This window comes from Hyperolius riggenbachi, chromosome 3, assembly GCF_040937935.1.
Source record: "Hyperolius riggenbachi isolate aHypRig1 chromosome 3, aHypRig1.pri, whole genome shotgun sequence".
NCBI lineage: Eukaryota > Metazoa > Chordata > Amphibia > Anura > Hyperoliidae > Hyperolius > Hyperolius riggenbachi.
Window position 1 is genome coordinate 97,131,498 of NC_090648.1, and position 18,913 is coordinate 97,150,410.

At 43.5% G+C, this 18,913-nt stretch overlaps 2 protein-coding genes across 6 annotated transcripts in view; one reads left to right on the forward strand and one right to left on the reverse strand.

The window, feature by feature from the left end:
• The window catches only part of PLAT (plasminogen activator, tissue type), a 125,010-nt gene extending 119,744 nt beyond the window's left edge, over positions 1-5,266 (forward strand). For all 5 annotated transcript variants that reach the window (XM_068274639.1, XM_068274637.1, XM_068274642.1 and 2 more), the window contains 2 exons: positions 262-410; positions 1,480-5,266. In XM_068274639.1, coding sequence (XP_068130740.1) covers positions 262-410; positions 1,480-1,647 — 317 coding nt within the window. In that variant the 3' untranslated portion in view covers positions 1,648-5,266. The remainder of the gene's footprint in view (positions 1-261; positions 411-1,479) is intronic.
• Positions 5,267-8,806: 3,540 nt separating this feature from the next.
• AP3M2 (adaptor related protein complex 3 subunit mu 2) overlaps positions 8,807-18,913 on the reverse strand; it is a 33,525-nt gene continuing 23,418 nt past the window's right edge. The window contains exons 7-9 of the mRNA XM_068274643.1: positions 15,018-15,225; positions 14,313-14,457; positions 8,807-11,541 (exon numbers count right to left, since the gene is read on the reverse strand). Of these exons, the coding sequence (XP_068130744.1) occupies positions 11,441-11,541; positions 14,313-14,457; positions 15,018-15,225 (454 nt within the window). The 3' untranslated portion in view covers positions 8,807-11,440. The remainder of the gene's footprint in view (positions 11,542-14,312; positions 14,458-15,017; positions 15,226-18,913) is intronic.

The following is an 18,913-nucleotide window of genomic DNA, read 5'->3' on the forward strand; positions in this document are numbered from 1 at the left end:
GCAAGGGTTACCGCAGTAATGCATGCAGCGATTATAGCTGGTACTCCCCCTGCGCTAGTAATGGTAAAATTGCTGTGTGGTTGCTGCCCACGGCAACTCTACCAAAAATTAGGCCCAACAGGCCTATTGCTTGATATAGCAGGGGTGCGGAAGGGCTCAGTGCTGGCCCAAGCAAGCTCTAGTAGTTTCAAGAAGCACAGAGAAATCCTAAGTGTGAGTAGTGACTGAAATTCTAAGTCTCTGTTTTCTGTTTCTTTGTAGTCTCTCCATACTACTCCAGTCAGCTAAAAGAAGGCCATGTCAGACTGTACCCCGACATTATGTGCACCCCAAAGCAATTTCCCGACCGAACCGTGACTCCCAACATGCTCTGTGCTGGTGACACCCGGCACGTGGATGATGCCTGCCAGGTAAGCTCAAAATGACTTCCGTCCTAAAAGTGATGAGGAGGGATCTAATCAAATGATTCGCTGATTATTTATTTGTGAATAAAGCTGTTTTGGGTTTTTTTTTGTTTTTTTAAAGTGATGAGGTTATAGATGAGGTGGGTTAAGGCTGATTTCACACATGGTGTTGTGCGATTGTCTAACAGCAGGAGAGCCCACCGCAGGACAATCGCACCGTTTTGTGTTTAAATTAATCTGCGTCAGAGTGAGTAGCTCCGCCCCCTGCTCAGTGATGTGCTTCCTGCTGAACAGGAAGTACGTCACTTAATTTTGAATGATCGGCTATGTGCGCCGCACCACTACTGCAACAATCTAAATTGATTGTTGTGGTGCCATTGACTCCAAGTGGTACTGCTTGTACCGCTCTGCAGTCTGCATTGCCTCTGCATTATCTGAAGCACTTGCATTGCATCGTGTTGCACCACAGGTACTGTGGCCAGTCTCACCAGGACTATTGGCCACTGCGACATAGGAGCGGGGGGGGGGAGCTGGGGAAATACCACGATGTAAAGCGACGCAACATGTGTTAAAGGGGCCTAAATGTGGAGGATTAATCTTCGGATTGGTGGCAGTTGGACTGAGCAACTGCAGTCCTGTAAGTGCTTTTGTAAATTAAGAAATAACTAAGAATCCCCATGAATGGATGGACTAGCCCTAAACCTGACAGATCTATCAGATTTTTCACTACTGTAAGTGGTAGCAATATAGGAAAGAAGTAATTTACAGTCCATTTTACTCTGGGCGAAATGTACATTTTTAGATGTAGGTATTTTACATTTTACAATAGTTTGTGATAGTTGTCCTACAACTGTCACTACGGCACAAACAACCGTCAATCTATAATAAACTCAGGCCAAGTTTACAGGGTTTGTTACGTTCCTCTATTATGTATTTTGGCAGAGATTTATATCATTCCAAACAGCATGAAATCCTCTGATTGGCTGCTTTAGGGAAACCTATGGTATTCAGCTTGAATGTTGCTTATCCAGAAGAAGACCTTCCATTCTCAAGTCATTTGTCTTTCTTCCTGCAGGGTGACTCCGGGGGACCCCTGGTCTGTCTCGTGAACGGCCGCATGCATCTGTTTGGCATCATAAGTTGGGGCGAGGGATGCGGACGAAAGGACAAACCTGGCGTTTACACCCGAGTGATGCAATACCTGGACTGGATAGAACAACACACAGGGATCCGGATGTACTGATGACCTCAGAGGCTCTTCAAACTTTTAATCGCTTTAAACCACTATGACATCTGTGGAGATGTCAGGGTCCAAAAACAATTTACTTTTGTTAAATGGTACCTGCTATTTATGGACATCGGAGGAGGCCATAATATGTCCCGATTCTTCCGAACGCAGCTTTTTGGTAGGCCAAGAACCTGTGTCACCATTGGTGCATGAAGCTGAACGTTCAGATGGGACACATTGGCCTGAATTTTTATAGAAGTGTCTTAAGTGCCAAGTTTGAGTAGACTCAAGCACCCTGCTTACATCTCAGAGACATTGATGACAATCATCTGTTTCCACCATTAATGAAAAGGTCACCATAAGCATGGCAGTCTGGCCCAGCTGGACTTCCTAAACACGTTCCTTTTCTATATTATGTAATCCACTGGAGGAGAAACACACCAATGTCTGGCTGAGAAGTGGCTGCAGCAGCCAAACAGAACTGGCAATGCTGGTGGAGATACCTTTCCGCTTGTGTCCTGGACAACTAGAAGAAATAATCTATGCAAAAACAAAGAGAAGATTTGGGTGGGGTTTCTCTTTAAATATTGTTGGTACTGCCCTTAGCCACCAATCACATTCAGATGTTAAGATTCCAAATCTCATCTGAATCTGCATTGTGGCAATTGGCTTCATTTAGAAGAATATATGTAATAAGAATATGTATTTCCTCACACCAGCCAATCAGATTTCGTTTTTCGTTCCCAAACATTAATTTGAATTTAAAATGCCTTTTCTACTCTATATAGAGGGAAGAGGGAGGTACAAGGATGATTGGGAGGCACCCTGCTGCAGGGACTATAGCCTGACAATTACAGTGAACTAGTCTTTGCTGATCAGACCTGGCGATCTATGAGCACCAGTACTGACACTAGGTTTTGCTGGCAATCATTTTGGGCAGCAGCAATCAAACTCAGCGCACTAACCTGCTGCAATAAGGACAATGGTTTTCACCTTGCCTTTATTCACTTCAGATGGGGTTCAAGAGACTTAAGGTAAAGTAAATAGACATCTCCATGAATCTGGTGGTTCTATAGGATTAGGTACCTAGGGCTTTAAACCCCACCTGCCAATAAAAAAAAAAAAACAATAATGCAGCTAGTCAACTGGAAATTGAAAATTAGGCAAAAATAGGTGGCACCATAAAAGGTGTGGGATGGGTGGCATAGGTGGTATGGAGGAGACAGCTATAGGTGGTGCAGTCACTATAGAGGCAGCAGCACTGATTGCAGTGATATCATGTGACTGGACATATCAGGCGTTCTTCCAATAATGGCATGTCTAAGCAGGAGAGCCCAACAGTGGTGCCCCTATGAAACCTGTCCCTGTTTGTTTATTAAAGCTATATGAACTATAGCCAAGGATTGAACTTCATCCCAATAAGTAGCTGATACCCCATTTCCGCGAGAAATCTCTACCTTTTCTAAAACGGATCATCAGGGGGGTCTGTATGGCTGAAATTGTGGTGAAACCCCTCCCACAGTGTGATGTCAGGACCTAGGTACTGACAGCACACTGTGGGAGCCGTGTTGCATTGAGGGAATTAAAAGCTGTTTCCAACTGCTAAAAAGCAGCATCTCCTTCCACAGACATCACCTGCCAGCAGTAAAGAGGTCGCCATGTGATAAATTTCAGAATGTAAGTCAGGGAGAGGAAAGATTTTACAAGGATCAAACACTGACTAATACATTTATAAATAATTATTGAATAAATTAAGCACTTTTTTAAATTATGTTATTTTTACTGCAGTTCCTCTTTAAATCTGTATCAGAAACAAAAAGTTGGAGTATAAAACTGATCCTGATTGGCTGGTAGATTAGACTTTTCTTATGAAACCACTTTCACATGGACACTTTTATTGTATGTAACTGACAGGTGTATTTTAACCACTAGGAAATAGTGAGTATTTATTATTTTTTTATTTATCCTTACAGCCTTACAAAGGCCAACAAAACACTTTAAAAGAAATCACCTGACGCAAAGCTACCTGAGGTGAGCACAGAGTGATGCTTATTCTGGATCCACATACCTTCATGTGTTGTCTATTCCTCTCCGTGTTCCCCTTGCCCCCATAATTACTCCTTGAAAAAGTCAAATTGTCAGACAGGAAGAGGCAGGCTTGCTGCGATGTTCCCTCCTATCACCCTCCTCCTCTCTGCCCCCTTAAGAGAGGGAGTGGGAGGGTGGTAGGAGGGAACATCAATACAAGCCTGCCTCTTCCTGTCTGACAATTTGTCTTTAGCCATCACTCACATTTTTCAAAGAGTGGTTACAGGGGCCAGGGGGAACAAGGAGAGGATTGGACAATGCACAGAGGTATGCGGATCCGGCTTGACCATTCCTCTGTGCTTACCTTAGGTAGCTTTGCCTTGAGTCATGTATCCTTTAAGTATTTTTTATTTATTTATTGGGATTTAGTATTACAAATGTATATTCTTCCTGTGGCAGTGATATGGAAAATTCTTAAGCGTTTAGAAACATCTGTGATGATTCATAGTGAGAAGACAAGATCTGAAGAAATCTGGAAAATATGCAATGATATTTCACTGTTCTATTGGATAATCCACCCAAGGCCAGATCACACCAAATATCTGGCTTTTGTGAAGTCTATAGAAGGCCTTTATGTACTGCACCTCTTCTATACAGTATTTCATGTTACTGGAAAAAAAAAATATTGTTTTTAAAAAATGCATTTGTAGTACTAAAGAGAATAAATTGATAAAATATTCAGTTCAAGATCACATCTTTAGAGAGCAGACGAGAGGTCATAAATACACATCATTCATGCAGCTTGTTGTTTCCATCAGTAAAGAAAACTGCGCATTCTAGACGGAGTGAGGCCTGGTTCACACTTGCAATGTGCAATTTCTAGTGATTGCCATTTTGAAAAGCGATTTTCTAAGCCGTTTTGAAAAAATGTGTTTTTTTCACATGCCTTCAAAGCAGAATTGTTGCGAAAATGCAGTATGCAGCGGAATTTCAATATCATAAAAATCCCAATGCTGCAATGGGAATGCCCTTGGGGACCAGTGTTTTATTGCAGCAAGTGTGAACCAGCCCTTAAGGTGGCCACTAACGGTCCAATTTCTGGCGAAAAATCGTTCAAGCGATCAGAAATTCTGATCGGACGAAAAATCGTTCACTACACCATCAACTAACCAATCATTGCTTCCCATCTATCACGACCAACAAGAAAATCCAAATTATGGTTTGACGAAAATTCAATCGGACGATTGTTTTTATAATCGTTCATTATCGATTGTGCCCATCGACTTAGATTATTTACAACCAATCAGTTTCTGATCCCCCGAACGATTTTTCGCTAGAAATTGGACCGTTAGTGGCCAGCTTAAGTGTAGTTTGCACAGTGATGAGAAAAGTCCATATTGAGCTCCTTTCACAAAATGCACTTTGCATTGCACATCCTGAAAACAGTATTTGCAACGCAGCGGTGGACCCTAACATACAGTGAACTATGTGAGGCTGTTGGGTTTTAGGGAGTGGTGTACTATCAGGCTCCAGTTATGTATCTTTTATTGAGGTTTTCAGTTTATGTTAAGGCCAGTTATTTAATAAATGCTGTTTTGTTGATGTGTGTAATGGTTATGCTGGTTGATTTACATTCTGTATCAATACTAAAAAGCAAAATGAATGTCAATTTTGGCCCAAGGCAACGCACCTACCTAAAGTTTCTAAATGTTCCTGTCCTAAAGAATGTGGAGTAACCGCTCAGCATTACACACAGGCCCATATTCCATTCACTTCATCTCCTAAGTTAGGCGATATTTTTTCATCTGATGTTTAACCACTTCTCTACCACAGGGTTTTTCACCTAAAAACCACAGCAATTTTCACATTTAAGGGAGGCAAGGGTTAATGGGCTTAATGGGGGTATAATTTATTTTAAAAAAAAACCTCACTGATGCTGATCAGTCACTAATGCTGTGTTAGTTATCTGAGATCCTCTCACGAGTGATCTCAGTAACTGTAACAGCATAGTGACTGATTCAATGTTTACACACATTCTGCATGAATGAGCACCGTCATTGGCTTTGTGAACACATGTTCACATCAGCCAATCACGAACCAGCGGGTGCCCAACGCGTATGCACATCCGCGTGCACGCGGACGCGAACGCGCACTCGATCGAACGCGATTGCGCACAGCAGCAAAATAAACAGGAGTTGCCTATCTACGCCCCTGTGACTCAGGTGAACTTTAAAGGGGCGTAGATAAGCGTGGCAGAGGTTGTTAAGTGGTTAAAATAACTTTTCAGCACTTTGCAATTGAAAAAAATACCAAAAAGTAGGCGAAAAGTGCCATCAAAATGATCCTGAATATTTTCTTGTTTGCCAGTGAATCGAAAAAATTATTATGATAATATAATGAATTGTGTATATAGTACAGATAATTAATAGAACATTAGTAGCAAAGAAAAGTCTCATTTTTATTTTCAGTTATATAGCTTTTTTTAATAGCATTGAATCATTCTCTAATATTTGCAGTTTACAAACTACTCTGCATTTTAAACTATGAAACAGAGCAGAGCTAATGACTCTTTCAACTCCCATTCAGTAGAAACATCTGAAGTTGTGTTTCACTGTTTCTTTCATGCATAAGTGCTTCAGAAGCACTCAGGCCCCATTCACACTTACAACACGCCGGCGATTTTTGCCGGCGTTTTGCAGGAGTGATTTTTCCACGATTTCATGCAGAAAAATCACTGAACGCCGTGGCGATTTTGGCGCGATCACATTTAGCATTTCTATAGCACTGAAACACGATCGCCGACAAATTGCCTGAAAATGGTGGAGGCGACGCGTTTGCGTTTCACGTTTTTGGCCGATTTGCTGCAATTAGCACAAATCGCCCAAGTAAGAACGGGCCCATAGAGTTTCATTACACTAGCGCTTTTAAAAAGCGCTAGCGGTTTGCTGAAATCGCAGCAAAACGCTCTAGCTTGAATGGGCCCTTAGAGCACTGCTCTCTGACTAAATAAGTTGGAGAGCTCAGTGAAGCTCTTTTGCATAGATAGTGACGTTTCTTAACTCTTCCTGTACTGGAATCAATAGGAGACTCATATATTTGCTACTAATGTTCTACGTCTTAGCTGTGCTACACATGCAATTCATTATATCATACAACAAGTTTATTTTCACTTCACATTCCCTTTAAAATGCACTTTATTAATAAGGTATGAAAATCTCATGTAGGAGAAACAGTTAATTGCATATGGGTCACAGTGTCATGTAGAATGTTCCGGCAGTACAGCACTGCATTATCCATGATAACATCACGTATGATCCCGTACGGATAGACAGATAGTGAAGACTGGAAGATAGGTTGATGCAGGGCCGGATTTACCATAAGTCACATGCCTACAGGCGCCTGATGGAAAGGCGACTCATTCCTCTTTTCAAGCATCTCCTTGCCAATGCAGAGTCCAGATGAGAGTGTAAATGAGGTTACTCACCCTGAGTCAGGTGCACCTCTAGCTACTTAATACTGAGGTTCATCTAGCTGCCTAATAATTGGGGGCACCTCTAGTTACTTAATATTGAGGGTACTTCTGACTACCTAATATTAAGAGGCACCTGTAACTACCTACCTACCTGACGGGCAAGGTAAGGGAGAAGTGACAGCTGGGACAGTCAGCACACTTGCAATGCAGTTTGGTGGAGGTTTGTAGGTTCATGGAGGGTGAAGTCTAGGGTGCCAGGACATCTGTGCCTATAAGCTCCAGTGATGTCAATCCGGGCCTGGGTTGGTGGCACTGGCAAAGCTGCTGGGGCTACAGAACCTGCAATTTCAAGGAGGCCCAGGGCCTTATGGGACCCATTACCTTCTGTTCATAATAGAGTAGAGAAGTGGAACAATGTATTACCTTCTCCAGCATCAGATACAGAACCAGTAGCCCTCAGTGCAGCCACTGAGCTCACTCACCACTGCCCTCATGCTGCATGCTGAAGACCAGGATGGAACAAATAGAGTTCTGGCAGCACTGAAGAGGAGAGGATGCAAACCTGATGCCAGATAATGTTACCCCTGATGATTCCAGAAGGGCAAAACTGGATGGGTTGAGCACAGGCATATCTCTGATGACCATTTTGACGCTATTATTTATACTTTTGAAGTGGTTTTACACATTTATTTTCTCCTATGTTGCTGTCACTTACAGTAGGTAGTTAAAATCTGACAGGTTTCATACTAGTTTATCTCCTCATGGGGGGTTCTCAAAGTTTTCTTTATTTTTCTGAATGGCAATTACTCAATCCAAATGCCAAAATAGTATGAAAGTGAATGGGGAGGTTGGCTCGTATCTCTATATAGAACCTTTATAGGGAGTGCCTTTGTAAAGAATAAAGGAAATACTGATAATCCACCGTGAGGAGATGGACAAGTCCAAATCCTGTCAGATCTGTCGTGTTTTTACTGCTTAATTTAAGCAGCAACAACATAGGGGAAAAAGTAATGTATAGTGCATGTTTCTCAGGGAGAAATGTGCATCTTGCATTATGTGTTTACATGTATTTTAAATGTTACTCATTTTCCTAGCGGTCCTTTAATATTCTACAGCAGGGGCGTGGAACTCAAATACAAAGCGGGCCAAAATTGAGCTCTGGTACAAAGTTGTGGGCCGACTTAAATGTCTATTGGCCACCTCTTTGCCTTGTAAAGTTCCCTGGTTTCTGATAGCCCCCCCCCCCCCCCCTCCCCTATACAAGCCCCTGATGCCTAATGCCTCCTCCCTCCCCTATACAGTTCCCTGGTGTATAGTGGCCTCCTCCTTCCCCTATATAGTTCCCTGGTATCTAGGGCTGTCTCCCTCCCCATATGGCTTCCCTGGTGATCTAATATAGTTTCTCTGGTGGTCTGGAGTGGGCCAAACATAATGTAAAGTGGGGAAACCACCTGAGGGACAATCCTGATGGCTCAGAGTGCCAAATATAGCCCATGGGCCGGGGTTTGACATGTGTTCTACAGTAAGTCAATACAGTATGTAGGAGACAGTCATACAGGTCATCCTAGTTTTTGGTTCTCAGACAGCTAACTTTCAAGGCACTACTTCCCCATTATGCGTGTGGTTTGGCACATCCGGAGGAATCTAGGTCAGGATGAAAGTAAAAAGGCAGGACAAGTTTTTACATTTTTTTTTATTGTAATAAGTCAAAGGAGAACAGTAATGGTTTTCATTCAAGAACACTGAATAAATTTAAGATTAAATTACCATAATTTCCTTCAAGTCATCCTAGAAATTTTGGTCACATGCAGTGCTCTTTACTACCACACAGGCAAATAATGCATGACCAGATCTTATTATTTCAGCAATATCAGGATGATTAAGACAAATCCAAGAAGTCACAGGCAATATAAATCAGCACCCTGGATGGGGTCAGTAGTACGCTCACATCTGGCTGCATTGCACATTCATCTTCAGCATTTCATGCACCATTGCAGTTGTGCAGGTTTCAGATGTGTAATATAATTCCACATCTGAAACCTGCACACAAATGGGCAACCTATGAGTAGACAGAATTGCCTTACAAAATCTATCCGCCATCCCATACAAACAAGGGAGAGCTCCAACCTAAAGCTAACTGAAATCTGTCACAATTAGGCAACCTGCCAAAACCTGCAGGCAGCAAAACAGTGGACGGAAAAGCAATCATCAGCAATAAAGCCACAATAAAGCCACAGGCACCTGCATTACTTGCATAGGAAACTTGCATTTCCAGGATGAACTTGAGGTTTTCTACTCAGTAGTCAGACACAGTAGTCATATACTGGAGAACAATACACAAACTTATTCATACATACACATAATGTACAGCATTTCCAAGAGACCGGTAGTCTATAGAGTGTTGGCCCACTTTTGGGAGTGCCTTGTCTTCGTAACAGTAGATTGAAAGGAATTTACATTCTTCTAACTAAAAAAACAAAACAAAAACCCTTAGTATCTGGTTTCTGAAGAACCTATAGTGACAAGATGCCCCGTTCACAACTCACTCATTAACTGGACCTGTTTCACTAAGCTTCTTAGGAATGGAGAACATAAATCACCCTGCAAACTTGGCCAAGCCTTATTTATAGCCCAAGGTCATAAATACATTTTACCCAACTAAACCCTCCCTTCAACTAACTAACTTAACACTGAATTGACCCAACCAGGACCTTCAAAGTATCAGTGATAACATCCACATGGAGCTTCCATCCAGGTAATGGAGACAGGCTGCCTTGTCACCGCATGGTGATTACACCACTCAACCAACTTCCTTCACAACTAATGTGAGAGGAGATATGGATACAACCACTTTTTCCCCATGGTTGGTGAATGCGTGACTTTAGCATGCGACTCAGCAAATGCAGGCTTGTGCTAAAGGACCCCAAGCTCTGCTCAGTATCGCAATTTGGACTTACATGGGGCTTTCTCCAGCACCCCGTAACCCGCAAGGTCCCCCAGCGTCCTCCTGGCTACTCAGTTAATCAGCGACTTTGGCCTAAAGTCGACTGTGCTTGCCCCCGCTATGCGGCATGTCCGCCGGCGTGAGAGTCCTGTGCATGCACGGTTCAGTCTTAGAGAACTGCGCATGCGCCGGACTCTCACACCAGCCGGAGTGATAAGGCAAGGCATGACGATTAACAGAGCAACCAGCGGGACCAAGAGAGGAGCCAGGAGGCTGCTGGGTGACCTCGCGGGCTACAGGGGCTGGAGGAAGACCCAGGTAAGTCCCGAAGCTCGGGTTCAATATCTGATACTTACTATGAAGAAGGGAAGCTTCAGGATCCTAATAAGTCTTCCCCTGGTTGTCACAAGCGTGGCCCCCTTTCACATCAGGGTCACACAGCTCCTCTTCCTGGATCAAGTGCAATGGCCGACTGAGCCAGCCTGTGGATGCCCAGTGCGCTACTGCGCACTTGATCCAGGAAGAGAAGAAGCGCGGCCCTGATGTGATTAGTGACAATGTATAGTCGTTAAACTTCCAGGGGGTCAAGCTCAGCAAAATGGGGGACCATAGAGTAGTGAGGGGATCCTGAGGCTCACTCTCTTAAGGTATCTGATTTTGTACCTGAGCTTCAGCTCAGGTACACTTTAATGGATCAGCGGTTGTCTACAGCCATACACACACCAGCAGGAAGAACGGATTTTAATAACTAAAGGACAGGCTGAATTTATGAGGATAAAACAAGTTCAGTGTAATTATAAGCAAACGCAACTGCAGACTCAAAACCACTAACAAACCATCAGCAACTCTTATGCTGGGAACACACACAACGCAATTTCCCATCCAATCGACGAGTAATCAGAAGGGAAATTGTATCGTGTATACAAGTCCAAACTGCTCCTGAATGATAAAGAGATTGATTTTCCGATGACAACTTTGCAAAATCGATCCTTTTATCGAACACAAACAGACCGGAAATAATCAGCTGATTCCTGTCAATTGGACCGGAAACTGCATCGTGTGTTCCTAGCATAAGGGCAGTTCTGCATAACTACCAACTTTTGATAAGAGCAGGCCAGGTGTGCAAACTGCATGTTCTTCGGCGGTCTCTATCCCAGGGGAATCTTAGTCAGGACCACTAGGTCACCAGAAAACATCCAATCACACACAGGCAACCAAGCCTCTACTTGTGATCTAGAAACACACAGGACAAGTCAAGTCCTCTTCACACTCTGCTTATGTACATCAGAAGGAGATTGTGTGGGTATCAGGAATGGCTGAACCTCTCACGTGTTGGGGATTGTCCCTTGGATAACAGCACCCACTTATGTTCTGACTTGGAACTTGCCAGCCTTGGTCATGTATTTGATTCCTTTGAAAGGTTTGTACTTCTCACCATACATGTCCAGCCTGTTCACCTTCAGACCTGCAGGAAGCAGAAAAGTACTATTAGTCTTCATCTAGTCTCATACATTCCTTGATCATCAGAAACCACAGGAGAGTTCTGCCTCAAGTAGATCACTAATAGAGATGAGCAATGAGCTGGGAAAGAATTCTGACTTCATGCTGGATTATGTAAATTCTGGATGCAAATATATTGCAGGCTGAAAATGGACCAATCAGTTTAAACCTTGGTGGGACTTGATTGGTCCATTTTCAAGCTGCATAAATTTGTAACCAAACTGTACATAATCCTGCATGAACTCAAAATTATTTGCATCTTATTGATCATCACTAATCACAAAATGCAGGGAGTAGATACAGGGAGTGGATATATAAATACATAATAAAATAAAATGGTAAAAAGGATTGTCAATTACGCTAGATGCATTCAAAAATTTACATAAAAAATGTCACATAAAATAAAAATGCTGAGTGGTTTGCCTTCTTAAAACAGAAGGTATTTGTGATAATTCAGCTGTAAGTGGGTAACTGGTTACCCACAATGCACCTCTGCTGAATATGCAAATTATCGCTTCAGTGAAGCCAGGCTGCTTACATCTATAACTTCTGGTGTATAGCGAGCCTTTAGCTAATACATTTTAAAGAGCCACACCAACCCAACATGCAGACAGTCTGTTTTGGACTTTTGGTCCACATCAGAACATAGCAGGGATTGATATGGCTCTATGGGTTAGGGCTTGGATGGATCAGTACAACAGAGTATCTAAGCAGCTCAGTGTGACCCAAAACCACTAGGAAATTATTGGAGACTAGGAGAGATTAAAAGGCCTTCCTACTAAAATTTCTACTATGTAAAATAACAAAAATTTGCATACAGAAAAAAAAAGCAAAATTAAATATCGTTGTGGAAACGCATCCTTATTATATACCTCATTTTAAAGAGGCATGCTTTACACAGGCTCTGATGCAGGCCCACATTTGGCTTACACATAAATACAAAGCTCTTTTTATCTTACTTTGCCAGCCTCTGTAAACTGGGTAATAAGTCGCTCTTATTCAGGGTGTTTGTGGTAGAAGCCTGGCTGGGGCTTCCCAACTGTGGTCCTCTGAAAATGCAATACTTGATTCTAAGTAAAGTTTAAGCACTTAATGACAAGCTGACTCATAAAAACGTCCTACTAGAGCCTCTTAATGGCTCCAGGACGTTTTTGTGAGTCAGATAGTGCTGCTGCCGCTGTGCGCTCTCCCGAGCGTACATTCCTGTGCACATAGTGAGAAAAAAAAAAAAACACCAAACAAAAAATACACCTTTATTTCCAAATACTATATTGTCACCATACTTTCTACTATGGACATAATTAAAATCTTGTGATAACCAGAACAAATGGGCAGATAAAATGTGTGGGTTTTATGCACAGTAGCAGTGTTTATATTAAAACTATAGGGGATGAAATTAGAAAAATAGTATATTTTTTCATTTTTTCCTTGTTTTTCTCTTTAAAATGCATAGAAAATAAAGTAATACTGAAAACAAATATCAACCCCAAAAAGCCCAATTGGTGGTGAAAAAAAACAAGATATAGATTATTTCATCGTGATTAGTAGTGATTAAGCTATTGGCAAATGAAAGGGAGGAGCACTGAAAGGTGAAAATCCCTCTTGTCTGTTAGGGTAAAAACCGCTTTGGGATGAAGTGGTTAAACATCATTAGCAAGTCCTAAAGCTACATACACACGATTAAAGTCAGCTGAGTCAGCGGATAATGACCATCTGGGCCAATAGTCAGGCTTGTGTACAGTAGATCCTGACATCCCCGCAAGCAATATGCTCGGTGGACCAAGAGATGGCCAATTTAATTGTGCACGCCACTCCCCTGCCTGCCTGCCTGCCGCGTGACGTCACATACGCACCGCTCTGATGTTCATCTGCCCCCGCATAGCAACCGAGCTTGTCGTCTGAGTATGCAGTCAGGGGCTACAGTAGCTAGCGAAGCAGCAATACGCCCAGCAGATCAACCACTGACTTCAGTCAAAGGTGTGTACACACCTTATCAGACATAGGAATCTGGAGAACTATGAACCATTGTCACATACCCTAAACTTCTACTAGTAGTCAGAACTCAGATTTCAAATACTTCTTCTGCCTTTAGGAAGACTTGATTAATTTTCACTGTTAATTCTAGAAATAACATAAGTAACTTAAGATTTGGGAAAGAATCTGGAAGCAGTGCTGCTCAAATCCAGATCCGGGAGACATCTGGTTAGTTCTATCCGGATATCTCCCAGTTAATCTTACCTGTCTGATGTCTTCTTCGGTCCATCCCTCGGCGCCTCCCACGATGCGGTCCAAGCGGCGGTCACGTGATTACAAACAATTCCTGCTTCCGGGTTGAAGGAGGAAGTGTTTGTAATCACGTGACGCGTGTGGAGCGCATCGTGGGTGGCGCCGAGGGACGGATGAAGAAGACGTCAGACAGGTAAGAGTGCCCCCCCCCCGCCCGCCCGCCCAGGTTTACTGGGAGATATCCGGATAGCAACTATTTAATTTTCTTGAATCACAAAAGACTTTATTTTTTTTTTTTAAATAAGGACGCCTGGGTACATAGTGATTAATGAACGTACTCACTCTCCTCACTCAAAGGCTGAAGGGGTAAAGATAAATAAATATGTCTTTGCGGTCCTTTATGATTTTGGATCTTGAACCCTGGTGCATTGACGATGTAGTTTGGCAAGCTGTAGAGGTCTTGTACTATAACTAAGCAGTAAAAGCAGTGGCAGGCAGTGCAGTGTGTACCTGAGATGGCCAGTTGCTGGATTTTAAAGTGCAGGTTCAGGGTTGGGTTCTCATCTGGTTTTGAGCATCCGGCTTGGAGGACCATGGTTCCCTTAAGACTCGGTAATTTCTGAGGATTAATTTTCCCGACATCCCAAGACAACAGCTGTGGAAGCAGACAGAGTATTTTAAGTTCATGTAGTACTGTGATCAATTTAACTTTGCAATATTTTTGCTAACTTGATGAGGATCAACCAATCCAAAACAATCTGTATACATGTTGGATTATTGTGGCTCTGGCACATCATTGCATTCCAGCGGTCCTGGAGACATGTTTAGCTATCAGGGACAACAAATATGATTGAGCAGTGATGCACTGTGGGACACCTCATATGCTCCCCCCAACCTCTTGTTTCACTCTTTACAATGGACAAAGCTCTGACTTTGGGACACTCGATTTTTGAGGGTTCTTTCGTGGTTGGTTTGTCTCTCTCATCTACAATAAACCTACCATTGCAATTAAAAAGACTGGTTAGTTCCAGGTCAGAAGGCAACTGGTCAAATTCAGCAGCGGATCAAATGCTTCTTTACCTCACTGTATATAAAATGAGTATCCTCATGCTGTGTATTCATATTTGTATCTGACACGGCACACCCAATTCTGGTTGAACTCAATGGAGGGATGTTGTTTTTCAACCCAAATAACTATGTAACTATGTAACACACCTTGGTCACTGGATCGAAAACGTGGGTCCCCTGAGATGGGGTCAGAGTCATATTTAGGACCCCCTTCGGCATCTGTCCGGTAAGAGTCACACCTTCCACGCTTTTGCCCATTGTCTGCTTAGGTCCCAGCGTCACCTCAAATCGCCCAGAACTGCTCCCTTCCCGAAAACTGATCCCGTGCTTCACATAGACTGGAATGGCAACCAGGCTGAAAGAAAACAACCAATCAATTGCAGAACTGTACCAGGAGGAGCATATTGAGCATTAAAGCGGACCTGAACTCAGAACTTCCTCTCTGCTCTAAAAGATATGCAACAGCATAATAACCTTTAAAGAAAAAAACATTTCTTTGTTACAGCCGATAAAAATCCTACAATAAATCTGCAATGTATCTACTTCCTGCTTTCATGGAAGCAGATATAGGGTTAACATCCTGTGTTTATCAATTAGCTCTCTGCCATGGCAGCTGAGGGATCAAATTACATTTGTGATTATTCACAGATCAGGGGGAATTGGACAGGGTAAATGCTCTGAATACATACAGGCTGCATTTCTCTTGGTTTTCCTTCTGTCCTGTGCAAGAGTTCAGGTCCACTTTAACAAATACTGAGAAGATAAGTAGACCTCTTCAGTGGACACAACTGGATTGTTCTTCACAGCGATCAAGGTCACAGTTACTGTATACTGTATACTCGCGTATAAGCCTAACTTTGCAGCACAAAAAAATGTGCTCAAAAGTTATCCCCTCAGCTTATATGCGAGTCAGTGGAGCAGAACAGATGGTCGAGCAGGTTTTGTTACTGGCAGAGGAGCTTAAGGATTGTGCACTAGTGATCCTGCTCTTGCCAGCTGGCTCCCTGCTGTGCCCATGCCCTCCATCCCCTGCAACATGGTTTGTAGTGTGTACTGCTCAAGACTACCTATGTCCCGTGGCTTATGAATCGAAGCCAGCAACATGTCAGCGGTACAATGATCAGGGTTTCTTCCTGTGTGGCAATCGTGTCTCTCATATCTATGACGCCATCTAGTGGCATCTTAAGACACAGCTGTATAATCCTTGGGGTACATCTGGCTATGGGGAGAGGGGCTGACTTGAACTGGGGCTAAACAGGCTACTGTGGTGGTGGGGGGGGGGGGGGCTATACTGGGTAGGGGCTCTTATACGTGAGTCAATCACTTTTTCCTGGTTTGTGTGGGAAAAGTGAGTACCTTGGCTTATTTGCGAGTATATCCGATATCTGAAAAATCCTGTCACCAGGGATTCCATGCATTAAAATGTTGTCAAGACACATCTATGCAGAGTGTTAATGAAGTAACAAAGTGTGTGTTTGATATCGGGTTATTGTGTTTGGCAAAAAATTTTAATTTGCTGCCTTACATCAAAACTGTAGATGGTGTAATTTAGGCATCAGCTCCAGGTGCTGTAAATTCATAGGGAAAAGTCTTGGGCAAAAAAGGTAAAAATCGCTACATAACTCAATCAGCCAACACATTAAAAGGAACCTGAAGTGTTTGAGCCACACACCTGCAACAAGCATGCAGCCAGCGAAGTCACACACACAAGTCCCAGCACCTGATCTACAAGCTCATTTTGGGCCAGTGGCTAGGCTAGATCACAGCGTTCAGTTGGGTTGCAGAATAATTCTACATGTCATCTCACTGCCCATATAATTTGATAATTCACAGTACTGGGTTTTAACTGGGTAACTTGGTAGTTATTACTAACCAGCTGCATGCAGGCTTTGTATTAGAGTCTATGTTCAGTCTTCACTGCAGTTCACACTCGTAATGCGTTCGCTATGCAACTGACCACTGTGAACCTAGCCTCAAAAATACTACAAGCAGAGCTTGAAACACAGAAGTTAGCCAACTGGAATTGTTTATTAGAGAATGAAGATAGCAGCCTCCAGATTCTTCACTTCAGGTATCTAACCCCACCCCCACAGGTTTGCTTTAATAAGTTGTGAAGTGGTTTCGACAATCTATACATACCAAGTTGTGTACTGATGTACTACTTGAGTACTGCACACAAAAAGAAAAAACACAAGGGGCTTGATTCACTAACCGGCGCTAAGTGTTAGCTTCGGAGTGAAAAGCCACATAGTGTGCCTTATTAGAGTTAAGGGGCCTTATCAGAGTTAAGGGGCCTTATCAGAGTTAAGGGGCCTTATCAGAGTTAAGGGGCCTTATCATAGTAGCATAGTGAGCACTACAAACTTATGCCTGCTAATTGGCAATGACAAGAGCTCCACTCGTCCTACCCTGAGCCCCTGCGGGTCCAGTCACTTTAAAGGACATTATCCCCGCACTATGATTTGCCCAATAGGCTGCCTCTCACTTGACACGCACAAACAACCTCAAGAATCAGAATTCCCATTCTAAAGTCATAATTGACGAAATCAAAATAATCACTGCTTCACCTTTTAGAAACTCTTTATTGTATCAAATGTGCATGTTTAAAAACAATGTTAAAAACAAGGCATGGTCACATGACATCCATAAGTCTGTATACATACTAATAATAAATCTCAAGAACAAAATTGCAAAAACTGAAAAAAATATAAACATATTTTCAGTAAAGCATACAATAAAAATGCAGAAAAATAAATATGCATAGATCTGTGCAATATTGTTAATATTCATAAATATCATATGGTGCTGGTGTAAGGGAGATAACACCATAGAAAATGCCAAAAAAAGTGAAAGAGTATTTAGAGTAAAGCATACCAATGAAAGTGCTAGTGCAAAAAAGATGGCCAATATAGACAAAAAGTGCCAGTGCGAACCTTTACAGCGTATCTTCTTGCACTGTTTTTGCAATTTGTGCATGAGAGAGCGCACATTTTATAGTATACTGTATATTTATAGGTATTAGCCATGTTAACCTGCTGAGCGGTCTGGACGAGCTCAGCTCGTCCAACACCGCCAGAGGCTGCCGCTCAGGCCCTGCTGGGCCGATTTTTGTCAAATAAAAAGCAGCACACGCAGCCGGCACTTTGCCAGCCGCGTGTGCTGCCTGATCGATCCGCCGCGAGCAGCGGCGAAAGAGGGTCCCCCCAGCCGCCTGAGCCCAGCGTAGCCGGAACAAAAAGTTCCGGCCAGCGCTAAGGGCTGGATCGGAGGCGGCTGACGTCAGGACGTCGGCTGACGTCGATGACGTCACTCCGCTCGTCGCTATGGCGACGATGTAAGCAAAACAAGGAAGGCCGCTCATTGCGGCCTTCCTTGTTTATTCTGGGCGCCGGAGGCGATCGGAAGTTCGCCTCCGGAGCACCCTCTAGTGGGCTTTCATGCAGCCAACTTTCAGTTGGCTGCATGAAATAGTTTTTTTTTTATTTAAAAAAAACCCTCCCGCAGCCACCCTGGCGATTTAATCAGAACGCCAGGGTGGTTAAAGGGAAGGTTCAGGGACTAGCTAAAAAAAATAAAAATCCATGTCCACTTACCTGGGGCTTCCTCCAGCCCGTGGCAAGCAGGAGGTGCCCTCGGCACCGGTCCGCAGGCTCCCGGTGGTCTCCGGTGGCCGACCCGACCTGGCCAGGCCGGCGGCCAGGTCGGGCCTCTTCTGCGCTCCATGGTGCGTTCCACGCCGGCGCACTGACGTCATCGGACGTCCTCCGGGCTGTGCTGCGCAGGCTCAGTATTTCTGAGCCTGCGCAATACAACCCGGAGGACGTCCGATGACGTCAGCGCGCCGGCGTAGAACGCACCATGGAGCGCAGAAGAGGCCCGACCTGGCCGCCGGCCTGGCCAGGTCGGGTCGGCCACCGGAGACCACCGGGAGCCTGCGGAGCAGGGCGGAGGGCACCTCCTGCCTGCCACGGGCTGGAGGAAGCCCCAGGTAAGTGGAAATGGATTTTTATTTTTTTTAGCTAGTCCCTGAACCTTCCCTTTAA